General features: G+C 47.3%; 1 protein-coding gene across 24 annotated transcripts in view; it reads right to left on the bottom strand.

The window, feature by feature from the left end:
- LOC118216561 (voltage-dependent P/Q-type calcium channel subunit alpha-1A-like) overlaps nucleotides 1–17,234 on the bottom strand; it is a 111,235-nt gene that overhangs the window by 13,492 nt on the left and 80,509 nt on the right. For 8 of the 24 annotated variants that reach the window (XM_035397845.1, XM_035397839.1, XM_035397838.1 and 5 more), the window contains 6 exons: nucleotides 13,941–14,055; nucleotides 12,743–12,850; nucleotides 10,884–10,987; nucleotides 3,795–3,904; nucleotides 3,293–3,428; nucleotides 728–841 (listed from right to left, as the gene is read on the bottom strand). In XM_035397845.1, the coding sequence (XP_035253736.1) occupies nucleotides 728–841; nucleotides 3,293–3,428; nucleotides 3,795–3,904; nucleotides 10,884–10,987; nucleotides 12,743–12,850; nucleotides 13,941–14,055 (687 nt within the window). The remainder of the gene's footprint in view (nucleotides 1–727; nucleotides 842–3,292; nucleotides 3,429–3,794; nucleotides 3,905–10,883; nucleotides 10,988–12,742; nucleotides 12,851–13,940; nucleotides 14,056–17,234) is intronic. The other 16 variants (XM_035397847.1, XM_035397846.1, XM_035397850.1 and 13 more) reach the window with 7 other exon arrangements.

Here is a 17,234-nt window from a genome sequence, read left to right as displayed (position 1 = left end):
TACATTGTGTCTCAGTGTGTTCTCACTGTAATCTCTGTTACATTGTGTCTCAGTGTGTTCTCATTGTAATCTCTGTTACATTGTCTCAGTGTGTTCTCACTGTAATCTCTGTTACATTGTGTCTCAGTGTGTTCTCACTGTGATCTCTGTTACATTGTGTCTCAGTGTGTTCTCACTGTGATCTCTGTTACATTGTTTCTCAGTGTGTTCTCACTGTAATCTCTGTTACATTGTGTCTCAGTGTGTTCTCATTGTAATCTCTGTTACATTGTCTCAGTGTGTTCTCACTGTAATCTCTGTTACATTGTGTCTCAGTGTGTTCTCACTGTGATCTCTGTTACATTGTGTCTCAGTGTGTTCTCATTGTAATCTCTGTTACATTGTCTCAGTGTGTTCTCACTGTAATCTCTGTTACATTGTGTCTCAGTGTGTTCTCACTGTGATCTCTGTTACATTGTGTCTCAGTGTGTTCTCACTGTGATCTCTGTTACATTGTCTCTCAGTGTGTTCTCAATCTCGGCCTAGCATCATAATAGTCTCATCACAGTCTCTACGTGGTGTAATGAAGTCCCCAGTCTCAGTGTCTCTTTCATTCAGAAGGCAGCACTGGCTGGGGGCAGAGAGGCTGAGCTTCTGAGAAGTGGACAGCGAAGAGGAGGAGAAGAAAGAGAGAGGGAGGAGGAGGAGGAGGAAGGACGGAGCAGAGTGAGAGGATGAAGGTGCTCACTTGGTTGTCAGCTGGGAGCCGGGGCATGGAGGCGGCCCTCCCGTGCCCTTCCATTGGGAGATAGTGATCAGTGTCGACGTAACCGTCCTGCCCCATCTCTCTCATCTCTACCGTCTGCGAAAACAGAGGGAGAGCGGGGCGTGAGCACTGCGGGGCCCGAGGGACAGGCCTGGGCTGGCAGGGGCGAGGGGGCGGGGTCAGGGGCGGCCCGGGGTCCACCTCTCTCCCCCTCCCCCTGAATACAGAGGGAGATGCTACTCCAGATCAGATCTGCCATCTGCCCCACTCATAATGGAACGGCGACTCTACGTCTGATAAGGTACAGCACATGTTCTGCACAGCAGCTGACAAAATGACAACAAACCACTTTACATCTTTCTGCTGTTTTAATGGATTAAAACGTATTAATGAAATTTCCTAATGGTGTCAACCACTCATAACTTTCATAACTTTTTCCGTTACATCGCACTCTGCTATTTTCTCCACTCCGTGACGCACCGCATCAACAACTTAATTTATTTATAATCATGTTTAAAGTTGTATTTAATTTATTAATCAGCTGCCAGTTAATTAATCTGAGCTGTGCTTTACAGAGCATCTGATGAGAACCATCATTTCAAACATTATGGTTGCTGTACTACTTTGTCTTACTTAAGTCGCTCTGGATAATGGAGTCTGTTAATCACCAAATAAATATAGTGAATTTTTCATTGTAAGCATGGTGCACTAAGAAACAGGGAACCTATTGGAAATTATGCTTAGAAGAAAAGGGGGCCTTAGCATTTGGGACAGTCCCATTTGATGGAGAGAGGAACAGTGCAGGAGGGGAGTGGGGGTACCTCACACACCCCTCCAAGATGAGGATGGAATGTGGGATGGGGGTGGGATGGGTGGTTGGAGGACTCCCACCTGAGGCCGCACTGGAATGTAAGTGAGAGAGTGCAAGAGAAGGGGTGGGGGGTGGGGGGGGGGGAGAGCAAGAGGAAAAGACAGAGAGAGAGAGGGAGAGAGAGATGGTGGAGTGCAGGGTGGTCCCTGGATTCCAATAGGTGGGGGTGGAAATGGAGGTGGAAGGGGGGAATGTGTTGCCGGGTGGTGGGGGGGTGGGGTGGGACTGTTGTCTGCCGGTGAGTTGTGGTTGGCAGATGGTCCAGGCAGATGAAACTCTGGGAACGTCCCGGGTCAGCCACTCCATTGGAATTACCACAGAAACATCCTTCCCTCCTCCATTCTCCAATCACAGCCATAGAAAATCCTTTTTAGTCCATCACCATTGTACAAATCGCCCCTGGGCTCGTCTGGCACACGCGTTCCTACAGCCCGGCACTCTCTCATGCACCAACTGTCAGTGCACACCAGAGGGCGCTCTGTGGGCTTGCTCCATATGACCTCCAGCACGTCCCAACGTGGGTTCTGGATAAGAGCGTCTATCAAATGCACACAATGCTATAGCCGCCATAGGGCACACATGTACATGAGAGTGGCCAGTGTGAGCAGGTATTGCAAAAACAGCAATGGCAAGGCCTCAATGTTAATATATCAATGTTAAAAGGTACTGGGTAACATGTTATACAATGAAGAAGCCACTGCACAATATCTCAATTCAAAATGTTCTTGTTGTTGTAGCTTTTTCCTTCATAGGGCTTTCTGGCCCAAATGTGTGGCTGATTTTTATTAAAAATTTTTTTTTTTTTACCATACTACCCCAATTATATTAAATAATTATCTGTATATATTGTAATTCCCAAATGACAGACTCATGCTTTTGGAAAATATCTACACCATAGCACCTAATGGCACCATTCCGGTGTGTTTGTTTATGGTGTGACATTCTGTGCTGATTTATGGCATGGATTTACTGTGTTACAAAAAAGTGGTTTTTAGCATTTTTTTGTACAAGCGTATTAATTGGTTTAGTGCTTATGGTCCAATGTATTTGCAAGGCTTTGTGCAATTATCTGTGCATCTGCAGGCATGTACATGAGCATGTGTCTGTATGTGAATCTGAGTGTATGCAGATGTGTGTGTGTGTGTGTAGTGTGTGTGTGCAGTGTGTGTGAGTGTATGTGTGCGTTCAGTGTGTGTGTGCTAGTGTGCTTCTGTGTGGGCAGTGTGCATGTGTGTGTGTCTGTGTGTGCATGGTGTAGTGTGTGTGCATGTGTGTGTGTGCGCAGTGTGTTTGTGTGCTCAGTGTGTGTGTGCATGTGTGTGTAGTGTGCGTGTGCGTCTGTGTGCGTGCGTGTGTGTGTGTGTAGTGTGCGTGTGTGTGCGTGCGTGCGTGTGTGTGTGTAGTGTGCGTGTGCGTCTGTGTGCGTGCGTGTGTGTGTGCATGCGTGTGTGTGTGTGCGCGCAGTGTGTTTGTGTGTGTTCAGTGTGTGTGTTTGTGTAGTGTGTGTGTGTGCGTGCGTGTGTGTGTGCGCAGTGTGTTTGTGTGTGCTCAGTGTGTGTGTGGTGTGCGTGTGCGTCTGTGCGCGTCTGTGTGTGCATGCGTGTGTGTGCGCGCAGTGTGTTTGTGTGTGTTCAGTGTGTGTGTTTGTGTGTGCGCATGCGTGTGTGTGTGTGTACCTGTGGGTTGTGCCGGTTGTCGTGCAGGTCATCCGGATGCTGTCCCTCGGGACTCCAGCTCCCTGCTTTCTGGGACATCTCCTGCGCCCGCGCCGTCACCCAGGACTGGCTCTCCGTCATCCCTCCTTCCAGGGCCCTGCCAGACACGCACAGTCAGAGGGTCTCCTCGCAGGCCCCCTCTCTCACTACCGCACCGGGCAAACGCCCGGGTTCAGTCACGCCTGCCCTGAATGGAACTCACACTAAGACACTGTACAATTGTGGGGGGGCTGGGGGGCGGGGCAGAGGTACACTTTTGTTGACAGGGACACACAAAGAGGACCCTGCTCTCTTGTGCAGGTGAAGGCTCCTGCTACTCTTCCCGTGCAGAGCCAGTGTGCAGTCAGGAAGGGTCAGGCAGTGTGGACCCCTTCCCCTTCCGCAAACCCATAATTCCACTGACGGCATAAAGGGTAAGAAAAGGAGTGATGGAGGGGGAAGGGAGAGACAGAGGGTGACTTACAGGCTGTTGACGGTCTCTGGCTGAGGCTCCGGGAGGCTGTTGACTCCCTGCCCACCATCCTGGGTTGGGGACGGGGGCTCCAGGCGCTGAAACATTAATGGCGTTCGATTCTGTGTGAGATACAACATGGCCTGCGGCTGGTATCAGACAGACTTATGGGAAATGGAGTCAAACATCCAGAGTGCAAATGGGGGGACTGAGGAGGGCTCCAGCGGCAACAGGAGACAGCAAAGGCCAGCCAATATGCATTCTGGGAATTGGAGTCCAGCTTTGTTTTCATTCTTTTTTTGTACGCAGCTCAAATGAGATCCTCGGGTCTGTGCTGTCTGAAGGATGCCGGTGGCTTTTGCCAACAATTCATTTACCTCCAGCCGACCAGTAAATGAATGGCGATAAGCAGCTGGGTGGTACTTTGAGGTCCGCAGCAGAATCCCAATCGGACCGTCCTCAAGCTCACCCCTCTGCTGGGAGACTGTGCAAGCTCCAAAGACAGATGCAGCATTCGGCAAGAATGTTCTCAACCCCAGAGATGGACAACATGCAAGAAAATAACAGACTCAATGCCTCTCCATCCATGACACCAGTGAACTAAGCTAAAGGGGGTTGGCACTCCACTTGGCCAAAAAAAAAAAAAACCGCAACCAATTGTGACAAGCCAAAATTAATGGTATTCAAGACCAGTTATTAGGCCTAAGTAGACCAATTTGTGTACCACTGTGCACAGCTGTACCCCCAAGTTGAGCAGCTAGTCATGCTGATGTAATTTAAGCATTAGTCAACTTTTCTAACAGTACACAATTAACTACTTAGATGATTGGGTTGCAATTTTATTTCCAAGTATCTAATTAGGTACCACATCTTATTTTTGCATTTAGGATAGTTAAAATACCAGTTTGAATATTTTAATTACCAGTTAGTGTTCTTCCAGCACTATCAAACGGTGCCATTGTATTTTTTTTATTGTCTATGCCAAAAAACTGTGAAATAACAGGATGATGAAAGCTATATGCTGAAGGGTGTTAACAAAAAAAATGTAAAAAATGTAAGTGAAGTGACGTCTCTTCTTGTTCTTCATTTTAGTTGGGTATACCACCATGTGCTCCACTGAGTGTTTTCCATTGAAATAAAACATCTTCGTCCTTCTGTTTATAGTTCCAAGCATATAGTGCTGGAACCCTATTGTTTCTGCTAGAATTCTTTCTTTCTTTTTCTGAGATAAAAGCACCCATAGCTCAAAACCGTAAGCCCTAGAGTATACATTTTTGGAAGAAGGTCTATATTCCCCCACTTCTCAGGGAAGGTATCCCACACGTATTGGCCAGATGGTATATATTTATGTATATATTTGTGTTTGGGTCCATAACTTTCATTCTGCAGGACCAATTGATCCCAAACTTCATACCCACATTTGGGCATTCCAGATCTGAAATGTGTCATTGAGACTACCCATGTTTGCCATCTTGATTTACCACCATTTTTTTACTGGTCCTATTTGCGTAAAAGTTGGTGTACAGCTTCAGGAGTACTCAAACGTACTATAAACCAACTCAATCACATGAATCATTTGGCCACTATTAACAAATACATTCTAAAACATAGTGGCAAAATACATAATTGGACTGAATTCCTTGACAGTTAGTTTGATCATCATGAATGCGGTAGATATGTTTACCTAAGTGGTTTAAATTATATAACACTGTTTCATTTAAAACAGTCAATAGAGGGCGCCACAAGTTCAAATTCCCATCAGCTCGTTAAAGGAGAAGTTTAAGCAAAAATAAAACTGTATTTCCACTTACCCAGAGTGCTATCTATCCATCCAGATTGTTTCGCTGAGATTTTCAGAGTTTCTTGGTATCTGATGCCGCTCACTCTGATACAACAGGCCTCAACGGGCCAATGTTTGTGGTGCTCAAAGCACCAAAAACTTACATTTCAAAAACTCAACAGCAATGCCTTTTTCCAAATATAATGACGCGGTTACACACAAACATCCATAGACCTTGTTGTGCAGGGTTTCATCAAAAACGACTTTCTACCTAAGCACAGCAACTGTGCTATCTCCATGAATTGGGCTGTCAATCCAATCAGATCGATTATTATGATCCCATACATGGAAAATTATTTTAGCAAAAAGGAAGTGGCTATTATCCAGAGTCACTGATGAGAAATGGACACACTATCCACTGCTAGAACAGGGAATCAGACAGCGATGAAAAGCGTACACTATCCAGCGTTACTGAAGAGAAGTTTACACTACTCAGAGTGGCAAACTGACATCAGCCTCAGCCAGCCTGAGCAAAACCCTCGACAAGGTAATGCCAGACCTCTGGCAATCAAGTGGCTCCATCAGACAAGGCCAAACCAAAAAAAGTATAAAATACGTGAAAACCCAGAGGGAAAAGAAAAAGTGCAATGAGAGGGGAAAAAAAAACAACATATAAGGATTGATATATAACTGAACAGAAAACAGGAGAACAGGAGAAGCTGTCAAAAGCACAGCTTGCTTGTTGACTCTACCCCGCCCCTCCTGGACAGGCAGAGAGAGGCAGGGGGTACTGATACAGAGATGGCATACAGGAGTGAGTGCAAGACAAGAACTACTAACAAGAGTAGTTTAGAGCGGCATTGGGACAAAAGGACAGGGAGAAAAGAAAAAAACGCTGAGATAGATTAAAGTTCAGAATAAGGGGATTACAAAAACAACATGTAACATGAAGAGAAAAGGGAACTTGTGTGTAACATAATGTCACAGCTGCAGATAAGGAATTAAATCTGGGGATTTTGGGAGCAATCATTTCCACACCACATACAGGGGATGGAAAACGCCCCTCACACCATGCGCAAGTCATCCACTTAGACCCCGCTGGGACTGGGGGCAGGACCCACAGCTCTGGGAGGGTACCCTCTCAATGACACTTCATCACCATGCCAACTGTGAATCTTTAAAAAAAAAAAAACCTGGGAAACACAGGAAACTGCAGGAGCCATGGATGTTTAGTGTCCTGGTGGATGGAACAACTCCAGGTATACACAGAAGAAGAGGATGAAAAAAAAACTGATAACGGGTCCATGCTGCAATACAACTGGGTTTCCTTAAAACACCATATCACCCTCCACCTGCAACCCACCCCCCTCCCCAGACCCTGATGCAATAACAGTAAGTGCAGCAGGCTTCCGGATGCAAGCTTTGAATCACAGCACTCTCTGGCTGGCATCCGTCCACCCCTACACTAGCCCCAGTCCATCAGTCCTGATACACACCCTTGCCAACCACATGCCTTGTCCTCGCTGGGGCTTCAGAAGCTCATGCACATACAACAATGTTAACACCATAGGAGATCCGTTTTTGAGGCAGCTATGATCTATGATCCTGTACTTGAAATCCCGTTTTTAAACTTTTTCAGAGCACCGTTTAATGCCGGACGGCATTTGCGGTGAACCGAAAAAGGCCTGTGGGTATTGAAACTGGTGGCTGCGAAAGCTGCAGGTATGCTCAGGACCACCATAGGGGGAGGATTTAAATGCTGTCCTCTGCCCCAATCGCCCCTAGCATAAAGCATGTGGGAAAGAGGACAGAGGCAAAGGAGGGCGGGGCGTGAAGTGGAGTTCAGCTGAATGATGAAGCAGAGGAGGTCCGTGGAATGCATGAGGATGCACTGTGACTGATGTCATGAGACAAGCCAGAACTAAAGATCAGTGCATGAGCAAAGGGGCATTTTGTACTGATCAGGGGGAGGGGCTAAGGTCTGCGTCTGTCATTAAGTCGGAGGGTAGGGGCGGAGATGGGGGGCGGGGGGTGGTTGGGAGAATTCTGTTTTCTGTCAAGTGTTTATGCAGAAAATGAACAGTAATGTCATGGGCTCTGTCCACTTTTTTAAGGATTGGAGAAGGTCACTGTCTGTCTGGTCTTTGTCCCTGTATTGGGAAAACAGGACACAGTTTATCTGTCTGTACTAAGGGAAAATGGACACTTGTTTCTCTGATTGTCATTCTGTCAGGGGAAGGGAAACTCTGCCTGTTCCCCGGTCTTTGGGAAAGGGGACTGTCTTCAGCCTGGGAGGAGGGCTTTATGTCTTTAGAAGAGGGGTGACACTGTGTATTTTTGTCTGTGTATCTGGGAGGCAAGAGGAGCTCCCTCCTGTCTCTCTATGTGGGAGAAGAGGTTGCCTTTCTTTTACACCTTTACATCCAACAGGCAGATAACCCTCCAGCCATTTTATATCCAACCATTCTTCTTGAGTATCATGCTCTGCTCTAATTGGCATGCTAATGATCCAACTCTCTGCTTCAAGAGTTCCTGTTGAGCTTAGAGCAGACACTGCCCTGCCATCTGGCACATTAAAAATAGAATAGAAAATAAAAAATATAATTATCCCCAGGTTTGTTTATACATTCTCTCCTTGACAACTGGTTCATTGGTCTGTGTAGTTTGTCCACAGGACATCTGAAATCCCAATTTAAGGAAACACCCGGTCATCCCTGCTTCTGTGACACTGTGGTATATGTTCCAAACCTTACTGCTGAGTTGTCTCTGAGTTAGTGAGTATGGTGCCTCTTTGACTGGCAATGCTGTGTCATTTGGCAGCGGTGATCTCCATTGCACACAGTCATCTCTTGTGTGCCTGTGTTTCTGTGAATCCTCAAGAACAAACCCCATCAGAGCCTTCAGCTCTGCAGCATTACGTTGACAAGCCCATCTTAAACTAAAAGGTATTGAACAGTCTCCCATCCCACCCCCACTTGCCCATGTGTAACAGGACTTGTGTGTGGGTCATGCTGGAGCACTCTGATTCTTGGAATTTTGCAGTACCCATCAGTGTGCTATGTGGTCTTAGTTGTGTTGTAATGTCCACCCAAAGATTTTGACAGATACTGGAATGCATGAGTATGTCTCTTTGATCTTCTTCATAGCTGATGGAGCTGCTGCAGGTGGTGCTAGCTGGTGCCGGCAAGATCGAGAGAGGATCACCCACTGGGGACCCCCCTCATGATCCCCAAAGATTTTGGTGGCATCTTGGTCCGGGAGAGTCCTCTTCCATAACATCTCTGGCATTCTGAGCAGGGCGCGGTCCGTTAGAGCCAGTCATGGCATGAATGCGCATCGACCGACCTTGAACACCCCACCATAAAAAGGATGTCCCAGCCAAAAGCTCATTCCAGCTACTGGGCATTCCCTCCCTTGAGGGGCATATAATGACCCAACCCTGTGTCCAGACAGAGCCCGACTCCACCAGCTCAACCATTTCCCCACTGCCCTGCCTCTGTTTTTCAGGTGATGCTAATAAATAATGACTTGGACCAAGAGGAACTAGACAAGGCTCCTCCAGCTAAAGGGGAGTCGTGCTGTTGCTTGAAAGGAAAAAAGTGTCGGATGACAGCCGTGAAATGCTGGGGGAAGCTGAACCATCGAAGCAACTGAATGCTGGTAACTAAGCAAGAGGAGTAAGGACCAGGAGTCATGAGGGTGAAATAACAAGAGGGGGAGGCAAGGGGGTGGGAGAGGAAGAGTGAAGCTCTGTCTGTAGTGTGCAGTTCTGGGGCAGGTTCCAATCCAGGCCTTTTACAAACCCAAAGTCCAGACACTGGAATTGAAGCTAGCCCCAGACTAGCCCCACCCAAAGGGGCACAAGGTTCTGGCCCCCTTCCCAAACCAAGTCCAATCCATGTGTGTAAAAAAAGGCTTAGTACCTCAAAGCGTGGTTTCTAACTCTGACTTTACTTCACTTTTTTCCAACTTAAAATGGTTTTACAAATCAGTTTTGGTGCTACATATATACATGGTTCATCAGTGGGCAGTCATCACTATCACAAGAAGCTTGATTTTAGTATCATTCTCTCTAAAGGGGTGGGAGGGAGGGGCACTAGGGGGGCGGGAACAAGGCAGTCTAACGTAGGGCTACAGTCCAGGGGGGGGGGTTATTGCTAGCAGTGATTCACAGTCATGGCAGGAGGGAAAAGAAAGGGAGGAAAGGGGAAATGAAAACTGTAACAGCAGAAGACTAAATGGAAGCACAGATGCCAAGGAGAGCTGTGACAAAGAGCTGCCCCCCCCCCAGCCCAAGGTCCAAACCTGGGGGGTGGCTGAGGGTAGCGCGGGGTACTGCCATAGATTGGGGTCCCGGGGACAGGGGACGAGACCCAAGCTGTTATAAAGGGGTAGGTCCAAAAAGGTTCTGTTGAACACCGTAAAGCAGGTTTTTGCTGCCGCTGCCAACTCGGTCTTCAGAGAAGAGATGAATTGTACGTGTGCTGAGAAACCTCAGTGTTGCAATGTTCCTCCGTCCCATTATTCTTTCAATTCCTCCACATTTAAGGTCTTGGTAAGACTGTGAACGCAACCCTTAAAATGTCTGGAAACTGTAGACCCACAGTGCAGATTGCCCCCCATTCCTACACTTAGAGACTGTAAGTACATCATATTTAACCTTCCAATCTTTACTTTGCTTCACCCAATAAACAACAATTATCACACTGCACCAAATCTGTAGCCTCACTTTTACTTTTAAACCATGAGAATACTCCTGACTAAGAGTTCTAATGAAAATGTCTTAAGGTGCAAGTGTATTATTACACCATGGCAACATTACACAGACTTCTGCACTAAAAGCTACCACTGTACAAGAACAAGGAAGACCCCACAGCTAGACTTGTCACAGGACAAACAGTTGCACTGACCAACCACTGAAAATGCAGAACTAGCCCCCTTGCTCAATACAAGGCCCCATGCGAGGAGTACTCCTCTATGTACCTTCTCTTCTCTCAAAGTTTAGACCCGCCCCCATCAGCCCCCAGTAAAAAAAGTTTTGTGCTATTATCATAACATGCAGATTCTACAGGACAAATTGCTGCAGTAGTAGCAGTGGTAGTATAAGCAGTGGTAGTAGTGTTGCTGGTGGTAGAGGTACGCTGATGTGGAAGGGGTCAGATCAGCGAAAAGCAGACGGGGGGCGTGGCGGTGGCAATGATGATGGTGGTAGGGGGCGCTGGTTGTCACAGCTCTGGCAGCAGGAGGAGAGTTTTTTTTTTTTTTTTTTTTTTTTTTTTTTTTGCACGCAATTGCAGAGCGGGGCATCCCTAGGGCAGTACCTGCTCCTCTCGGAGAGCCTGAGTCCGTTTGGCTTTGCTCTGCCGGTAATACTCCATGATCATCATGGCGGCGTAGATCTTCCCCACCGTCAGGTCTGTCGCTGCTGAGAAACGGACAAGTTACCCTGCACGATTAGATGGGGTGAGATGGACCCTGAGCGGAGGGAATGGGAGTGGGGACAGAGCATGCACACAGAGTCACCACAGAGGCACGTATACGCACAAACACCAACACAGGGCCAATAGTCTTTTCACAGACAGACCTGGCTTTTAAATCACAGTTTCTCTTTCATTATTTCTTTTTCTCTTAGAATGTATTGTCTTTTGTCTATCCTTAAAACAGTAAGGGACTCAAGGCCACTTCAGGATGAAGATAATAGTCTACCCAGTAATAATAATAATAATAATAATAATAATAATAATAATAATAATAGCAGTAACAACAAAAAGAAATTAAATCAGCATCATCTTTAGAATATAATTGTGCGAGAAAACAAAGGATTGATTAGATTATTAAACTACTGCCTAATAATGGCACCTAATAAAAACTCAAAACGTGTAGCTGAACAAAATTACATGGCCTTTTTTCTATTTCTGTAAACCAACCTACATTGGACCAGTTATGCTACCAAAAAGCCTCCCTCCGCTGCAGTGTCTGCGGCAGTTTCATTTGAACTCTTCTTTGTTAAAAACAGAACAAAAGTAGAAGCAAAAACAAAAAAACAAAACAAAACCTGCCACAACAAAGCTAAAAATTAGCATTGTAGTACATTATTGGACCTTTATTCTGAATTTGTGCCTCAAAAATATGGCCCAGGTACATAACTGACGCTCTTTTTTCAAGCGCCTATCCCTGAGATGAAGGTGTTCTGCAAGCGCAGAGATACCTGCCCATAAGCTCAGTGCCTATCTCTGGAGATGCGCAGCCAGGCTTCTCAGCAATCCTGGAGTGAAAAGACGTCTATAGAGGTTATTTCTATAGTGATGCACCCTCTGATCTGACTGGGTCCAAGCAGGGCTGGGGAGGGGCTTACCGGGTGTTGCTCAGATTGCGTAGCGGTTGAGGGTGTGTGTGTGTGTGTGTGTGTGTGTGAGGTGGCGGGGGTGTAGTGTGGGAAAGTATTGTGTTGAACATGGGATCTGCGTGGAACGACACAGCAAATATGAAACAGTTTTTTCCTTTTTGTCTGTGCAAACAAGTGGCCAGAGTTGGAGTGTGTCTGTTGTGTGTCCAGCTCAGCTACTCTGGCTTACTTCAAGCCAGGGCATTTTAAATTCACCGATGTTAGAACATTCTTCCTACCACTGTGGAGTTTTGTCTTTACCTCTCTCACTGTGTTTTTTGGGGGGGGTTCACACTCAGTCTTTCCCATTTTTCCTATTTCCTGCTTTCCTGCTAAGCAACTTTTTGGCCCTGTTTTAGTAGAGATTAAACTGAAGTGAAAGTCTGAAACGCTGCTTCTGGTGGAGCCTGCTTCTGCCTCTCAAACAGTGGAGTAGTACAGATACAGAGAGTTCTGCAGGTGAGTCAGTGCTGGGCTACTTTGAAGACAGTATTTCTGGCCGGGGACTGCATGTTGTATGTTGGAGGCATCTGTGCAGACTGTACGTTGGTGGTTTGGATGTAAACAGACAGATTGCTTTGCCTTATACTGAGTGGAGTTTTGCGTCAGTTGGACAGGATAGCTGACGGACAGAGAGATGTGGGTCGCCGTGTTGGAGGGTCTCTTGTGAATGAAGGAGCCAGTCGAGGTTCATCAGAGGGTGCTGAGCAGTGAGTGGGGCTGGCTGAGAGAGAAGCTTTCCTCTGGTGATAACATATGGTGGTTTGGATGGACCGACCCTTGTCTGCAACTTACACTTGTGGGGAGTAACCAGCAGGTCCAGGGTCTTCTGGGAGAGATTGGGCCAGATCGCCATCATCTCCTTCCGAAGCTCAGAGTCCATCTGATGCTTGTCCACACCCCCTGAACACACACACACACGCACACACACACGCACATATGCACACGCACACACGTTCCCACGTACACACACCCCATATTCACAGATACGCGTCACCACGATTCAGAAATTCACACAGATACACAGACACGCAAATGCGAGTGCACAGGTTCAAATATTTCACGCAGACAAACACCAAAGGTCAGTCACACACATTAACAAGCACACACATACACACAGAAAGATATTTCTCGTTAAGAGACCGTCACACGCGGGCTCACCTACCACAGTTGAAGTGCTATGGAACACCACGATGACAAACAAACAACAGCTCCTACAGTGACTGGCCAACCAGGGGTCAGCTGTGGCCTGTGGGAAATAAACGCCGGGGCCAGCAGGGCGGTGACGGTTGCGTCACACGCCACGACCCTGAAGCATGCTGGGGGGGGGGGGGGGCTCGATTATAATGTGCACACTGCGCTGAAACAGAAGGACAGTTCAGTGGCGTGTTAACCAAACAGATGGTTTACCTCAAAAGGGGCATGCCTAAAACAAGATACTAGAACAAAAAAACTCTCCTCGAGACTCTCCTGGTCTCCCAGCGGTTGCAGATTCCGAGGTTTAGCTCATGGTCATGCATGAAGGGAACTACCACTCCTAATGCGTAGCTGTTTGAGCCGGTCTTACCAGAAGCAGTTGGTAGTTAGTCTACCACCAACCGGTGACTTCCACTCAGTTCTACAACCAGTTCCTTCTACTACACTCTGGGACTGGGACTAGAATTTTATTTGCCATCCCATCGTGAGGGACAGAGGCGGAATTTTACACTTGTGAAACCCCTTACGACGGGTGTGGAAACCGTGGGAACCTGGTGAGAAAAATGCGGAGGCACGAGAGACCCGGAGACTCCCGAAGAGTCTGGCGCACTAACAGGTTCACCGCTCCAAGCTCAGCTACTCTGCTCTGGGGGCTGCAAGAGTGAGAACAACAACAACAACAACAACAACAAAAAAAACAAAAAGACAAAACACCGCGGAGATGTTCTGAAGGAGGACACACCTAGCAGGCCACGAGGAGAAGGAGACGTAAAGTAGTAATAAAGGGGTTCCAAACCTTCCGTACCCTTGGCGATCTTGATGTCCAACGCCGTGCGGATTAAGGCCATGAGGGTGGAGTTAAAGTGGACAGAGTTGTCCTCCGCAACCGGCAGATCCATCCGCAACAGCCTCTGTGGGACAGCCAATCAGGGAGGGTGAGGGGACGCGCCCGAGGAAGAGGGTGTGTACTGAACCTCCAGGAAGTGGAATTAGGGGAAGTTTTGGGGGTGTGGGCAGGGGAAAGGGGGGGTAAGGGAAAGAAGGGGGAGCTCTATTAGCGTCAGACTACCTCTACGTATCTGTCTCTGAATGAAGGTCTACTGGCCTTGTCTGTATATCTGTCTGTCTGCCTTCTGTTCTTGTTTGTGTCTCAGGAAGATGTAGAGATAGATCGGCCTGATCCTTGTATTCCACAATATATCTATCTCTTCTCCAAACAAGAATGTATCCATTAGTGACAGGGCTCTACTTCTCTCGGGCTAAGAGTTGGAGAGGAGATTCCAGACAGATATTTGTGACCTTCCACTGAATGTCCCCTTAGTGTGTCTGTGAGAGCCAAGAACACCAATATAATCAATCTTTGCCAGTCATTAAAAGCCAATGGCTTACTAACTGCAAGAATTTCCGTGTGCATACCGGCATGTGTGTATGTTGACGTATAGACAAAATAACAGGACCTTGATTGGGGGGTCTCACAGACGGAACAGGGACACAGCCGCTATTATACACCACAGCAAAACTAGACAGATGGGGAGGGTCAGAGGGTGGACAAGGGCTATAGAGCTCCCCCCGATGGAGGTTCACAGAAGTGACTGCACAATTCAAACGGGGACGATAAATGGATAAATGAATCCAGTGATTTTTTTCAAGGTCATTGTTTTTATTTATCATTTATCTTCCTCTCGTCAGCTCGATTTAAAGAGCAACTGGTCACTCCCAGAAAACAAGACAAAACAAAACAAAAAAAAAAAAAACATGCACACGCAAACAAACACATGGCAATTGTTTGCTCAGGCCGGGCGTTCCACAGTCTGCCATTCCGGTCACCACGGCAACAATCTCAGCCATGCAGCAGCCCATGCGTGGCCATCATGCAGCAGGTGAGGCTCACGCTCAGCGACACGCCACACAGGACAAGCAGCCATGCGGCCATCACACCGAAAGCATCATCTGTCTGCTTTTTGTTTCTGTTTTTTTTTTTTTTTTTTTTTTTCAAAAATACTTTTAGTACTTGTTAGTGGTAAACAAATTGTGCCTGAGACTAGCTGAGCTGGGACAGTAAAAAAAAAAAAAAAAAAAATTTAAATTAAATAATTAAAAAAATAAAGTGCTGTCCAGACTCTCTGATATCAGTGCAAAACTGGTGCAAACTACAGGGCTGGAAAAAAGCAGCATTCCTTGAAAAAAAAAAAAGTTTGGCCAACCAGATTCTGAGTTAGGTGGCCACAGGTGGAGGAGTAGAGCTACGTTATGCTGGAAGGCTAGAAGATAACTGTGCAAAACAGGTAGGATAGAATGTCTCACTACCGAAAAATAAAGATGAAATGGAACGATGTGACTGCTGTTGACAGCATTTGGAAAAGCAAAAAAGGAGACTTAAGAAGGTACATGGAACATACATACAAACTTACAGAAAGAACAGGAAAGGAATATTGAGAGAGTTAGAGGAAAAGATGACAAAGCTCAAACAAAAAAAATAAAATAAAAGTGAAAGATCTACCACCAAACAGGCCGGTTGTGTCCAATGCGCAGCAATCCTGCCTGAAGCCCTGCTGCCCTGGGGAAGCTGGAGTGCCCTGCGGCAGTGTCACTAAACACCTCTCTCAAACGGGGTGTGGGGCAGTTTGGGGGTCAGTTGGGGAGATGATGACGAGTGGAAGTGAGGTGGGGTGGGGTGGGTTGATGCGAAACTCATGTGTCCATGGCCTGCACATGTGGAAGGGCCAGTGCTGACCTCTAGCATAGATGTGAGGGTTTGGGAGGGGTGGGTTTTTTTTTTTTACTGTTGGATTGATGCAAGGCTGCCCTGAACAGGGCAATAGAAGAGTAGGTGGAGATTAGAGGGAGGGACACTGTTTGGGTGGAAGGGGTTATGTTAGGAGAAACTTCAGGAGGGAGGCTGGCAGGACCAGAGGAGAGAAGAGGGGAAGAGGAGAGGAGAGGGAGGAGGCGGGAGGGAGGAGAAAAGACAGGAGTATGAGGAGAGGATGGAGAGAGGAAGTTGTATTATGTAACAAGAGAGAGGAAAAGAGGATTAGGGTACAGAAAGAGAATGGAGAGAGGCAATGGATAATAAAGTTAGACAAAGAGATAAAGAGAGAAAAGGGTAAGATAGAAAACAAGAAAAACAAACAGTGTGATGGACAGAGAGAGGGAGGGAGTGACAAAAAAGTGGTGAGAGAGAGAGAGAGAGAGAGAGCTGAGGTAGGCAGGGCTGCTAATTTGTGTGTATGTGGGGGGGAGGGCCTTTTCCCCTGACAGAGACTGAGGGGGCTTTGAGTCTGCAGAGTGACGTCAGTCAGCCTGCATGCCAGAAGAGTCACGTGTGGAGGAGCAGATGGCTCCAGCAGCTTTAGCTCTCACACACACAGGCAGACACAGCCACCCCCAGTCCCTGCAGGCATGGCAGCCCCAGCACAGCACCAACAACCCTGCTGCTCCCAGCCACCTGCTGGGGCATGGAGAGAGGGAGGGAGGGGGAGAGAGAGGGAGAGGAAGGGAGAGAGAGAGGGAGGGAGGATGGGAGGGGAAGAGAGAGGGAGGGAGGGATGGGGAGATAGAAGGAAGATAGCAAGTGAGGAAAAGAAACAGTGTGAGGGACAGAGTGAGGGAGATGGAGGCAGTGATGAGAAAGGGGTAAAAAAAGTGGTAAAGTGTCTCAGTGTGAGATACAGGGGGTGAGAGAGAGAGTAAGTTAGAGGAGGTGGGTGGGACAGGTAAATCTCAGGTGGGACAGGTGCAGCTGAGGTATGACAGAAATGAGGGTATGGAGAAAAGAAGGAAAGAGGGATAGAAAGAAAGAGGGGGGGTAGAGTAGGAGAGAGAGAGAGGGGCCAACAGTGTGACCCCATTAGCTGAGAGCCAGACAGGTAAAGTGGGGCGGCGATGGCGATGGCGATGGCGATGGCGAAGAGGAGACAGGGCGGGCATGCAGGAGGGAGGATCAGAGGACAGGAAAGAGGATGCACAGAGGAGGAAGCGGAAACAGATTAGAACTGCATTGACAGGAAAAACTGAGAAACGGGTGGAAAAGCTGAAAGGCTACAAATTTAATACTGGATTTAAGTTCGCCAAGACGTAGCTAGGCTCC

This window comes from Anguilla anguilla, chromosome 17 (assembly GCF_013347855.1).
Source record: "Anguilla anguilla isolate fAngAng1 chromosome 17, fAngAng1.pri, whole genome shotgun sequence".
Classification (NCBI taxonomy): Eukaryota; Metazoa; Chordata; class Actinopteri; order Anguilliformes; family Anguillidae; genus Anguilla; species Anguilla anguilla.
The sequence above is the reverse complement of the archived record's forward strand: the minus strand, read 5'-3'. Positions and strand labels throughout refer to the sequence as shown.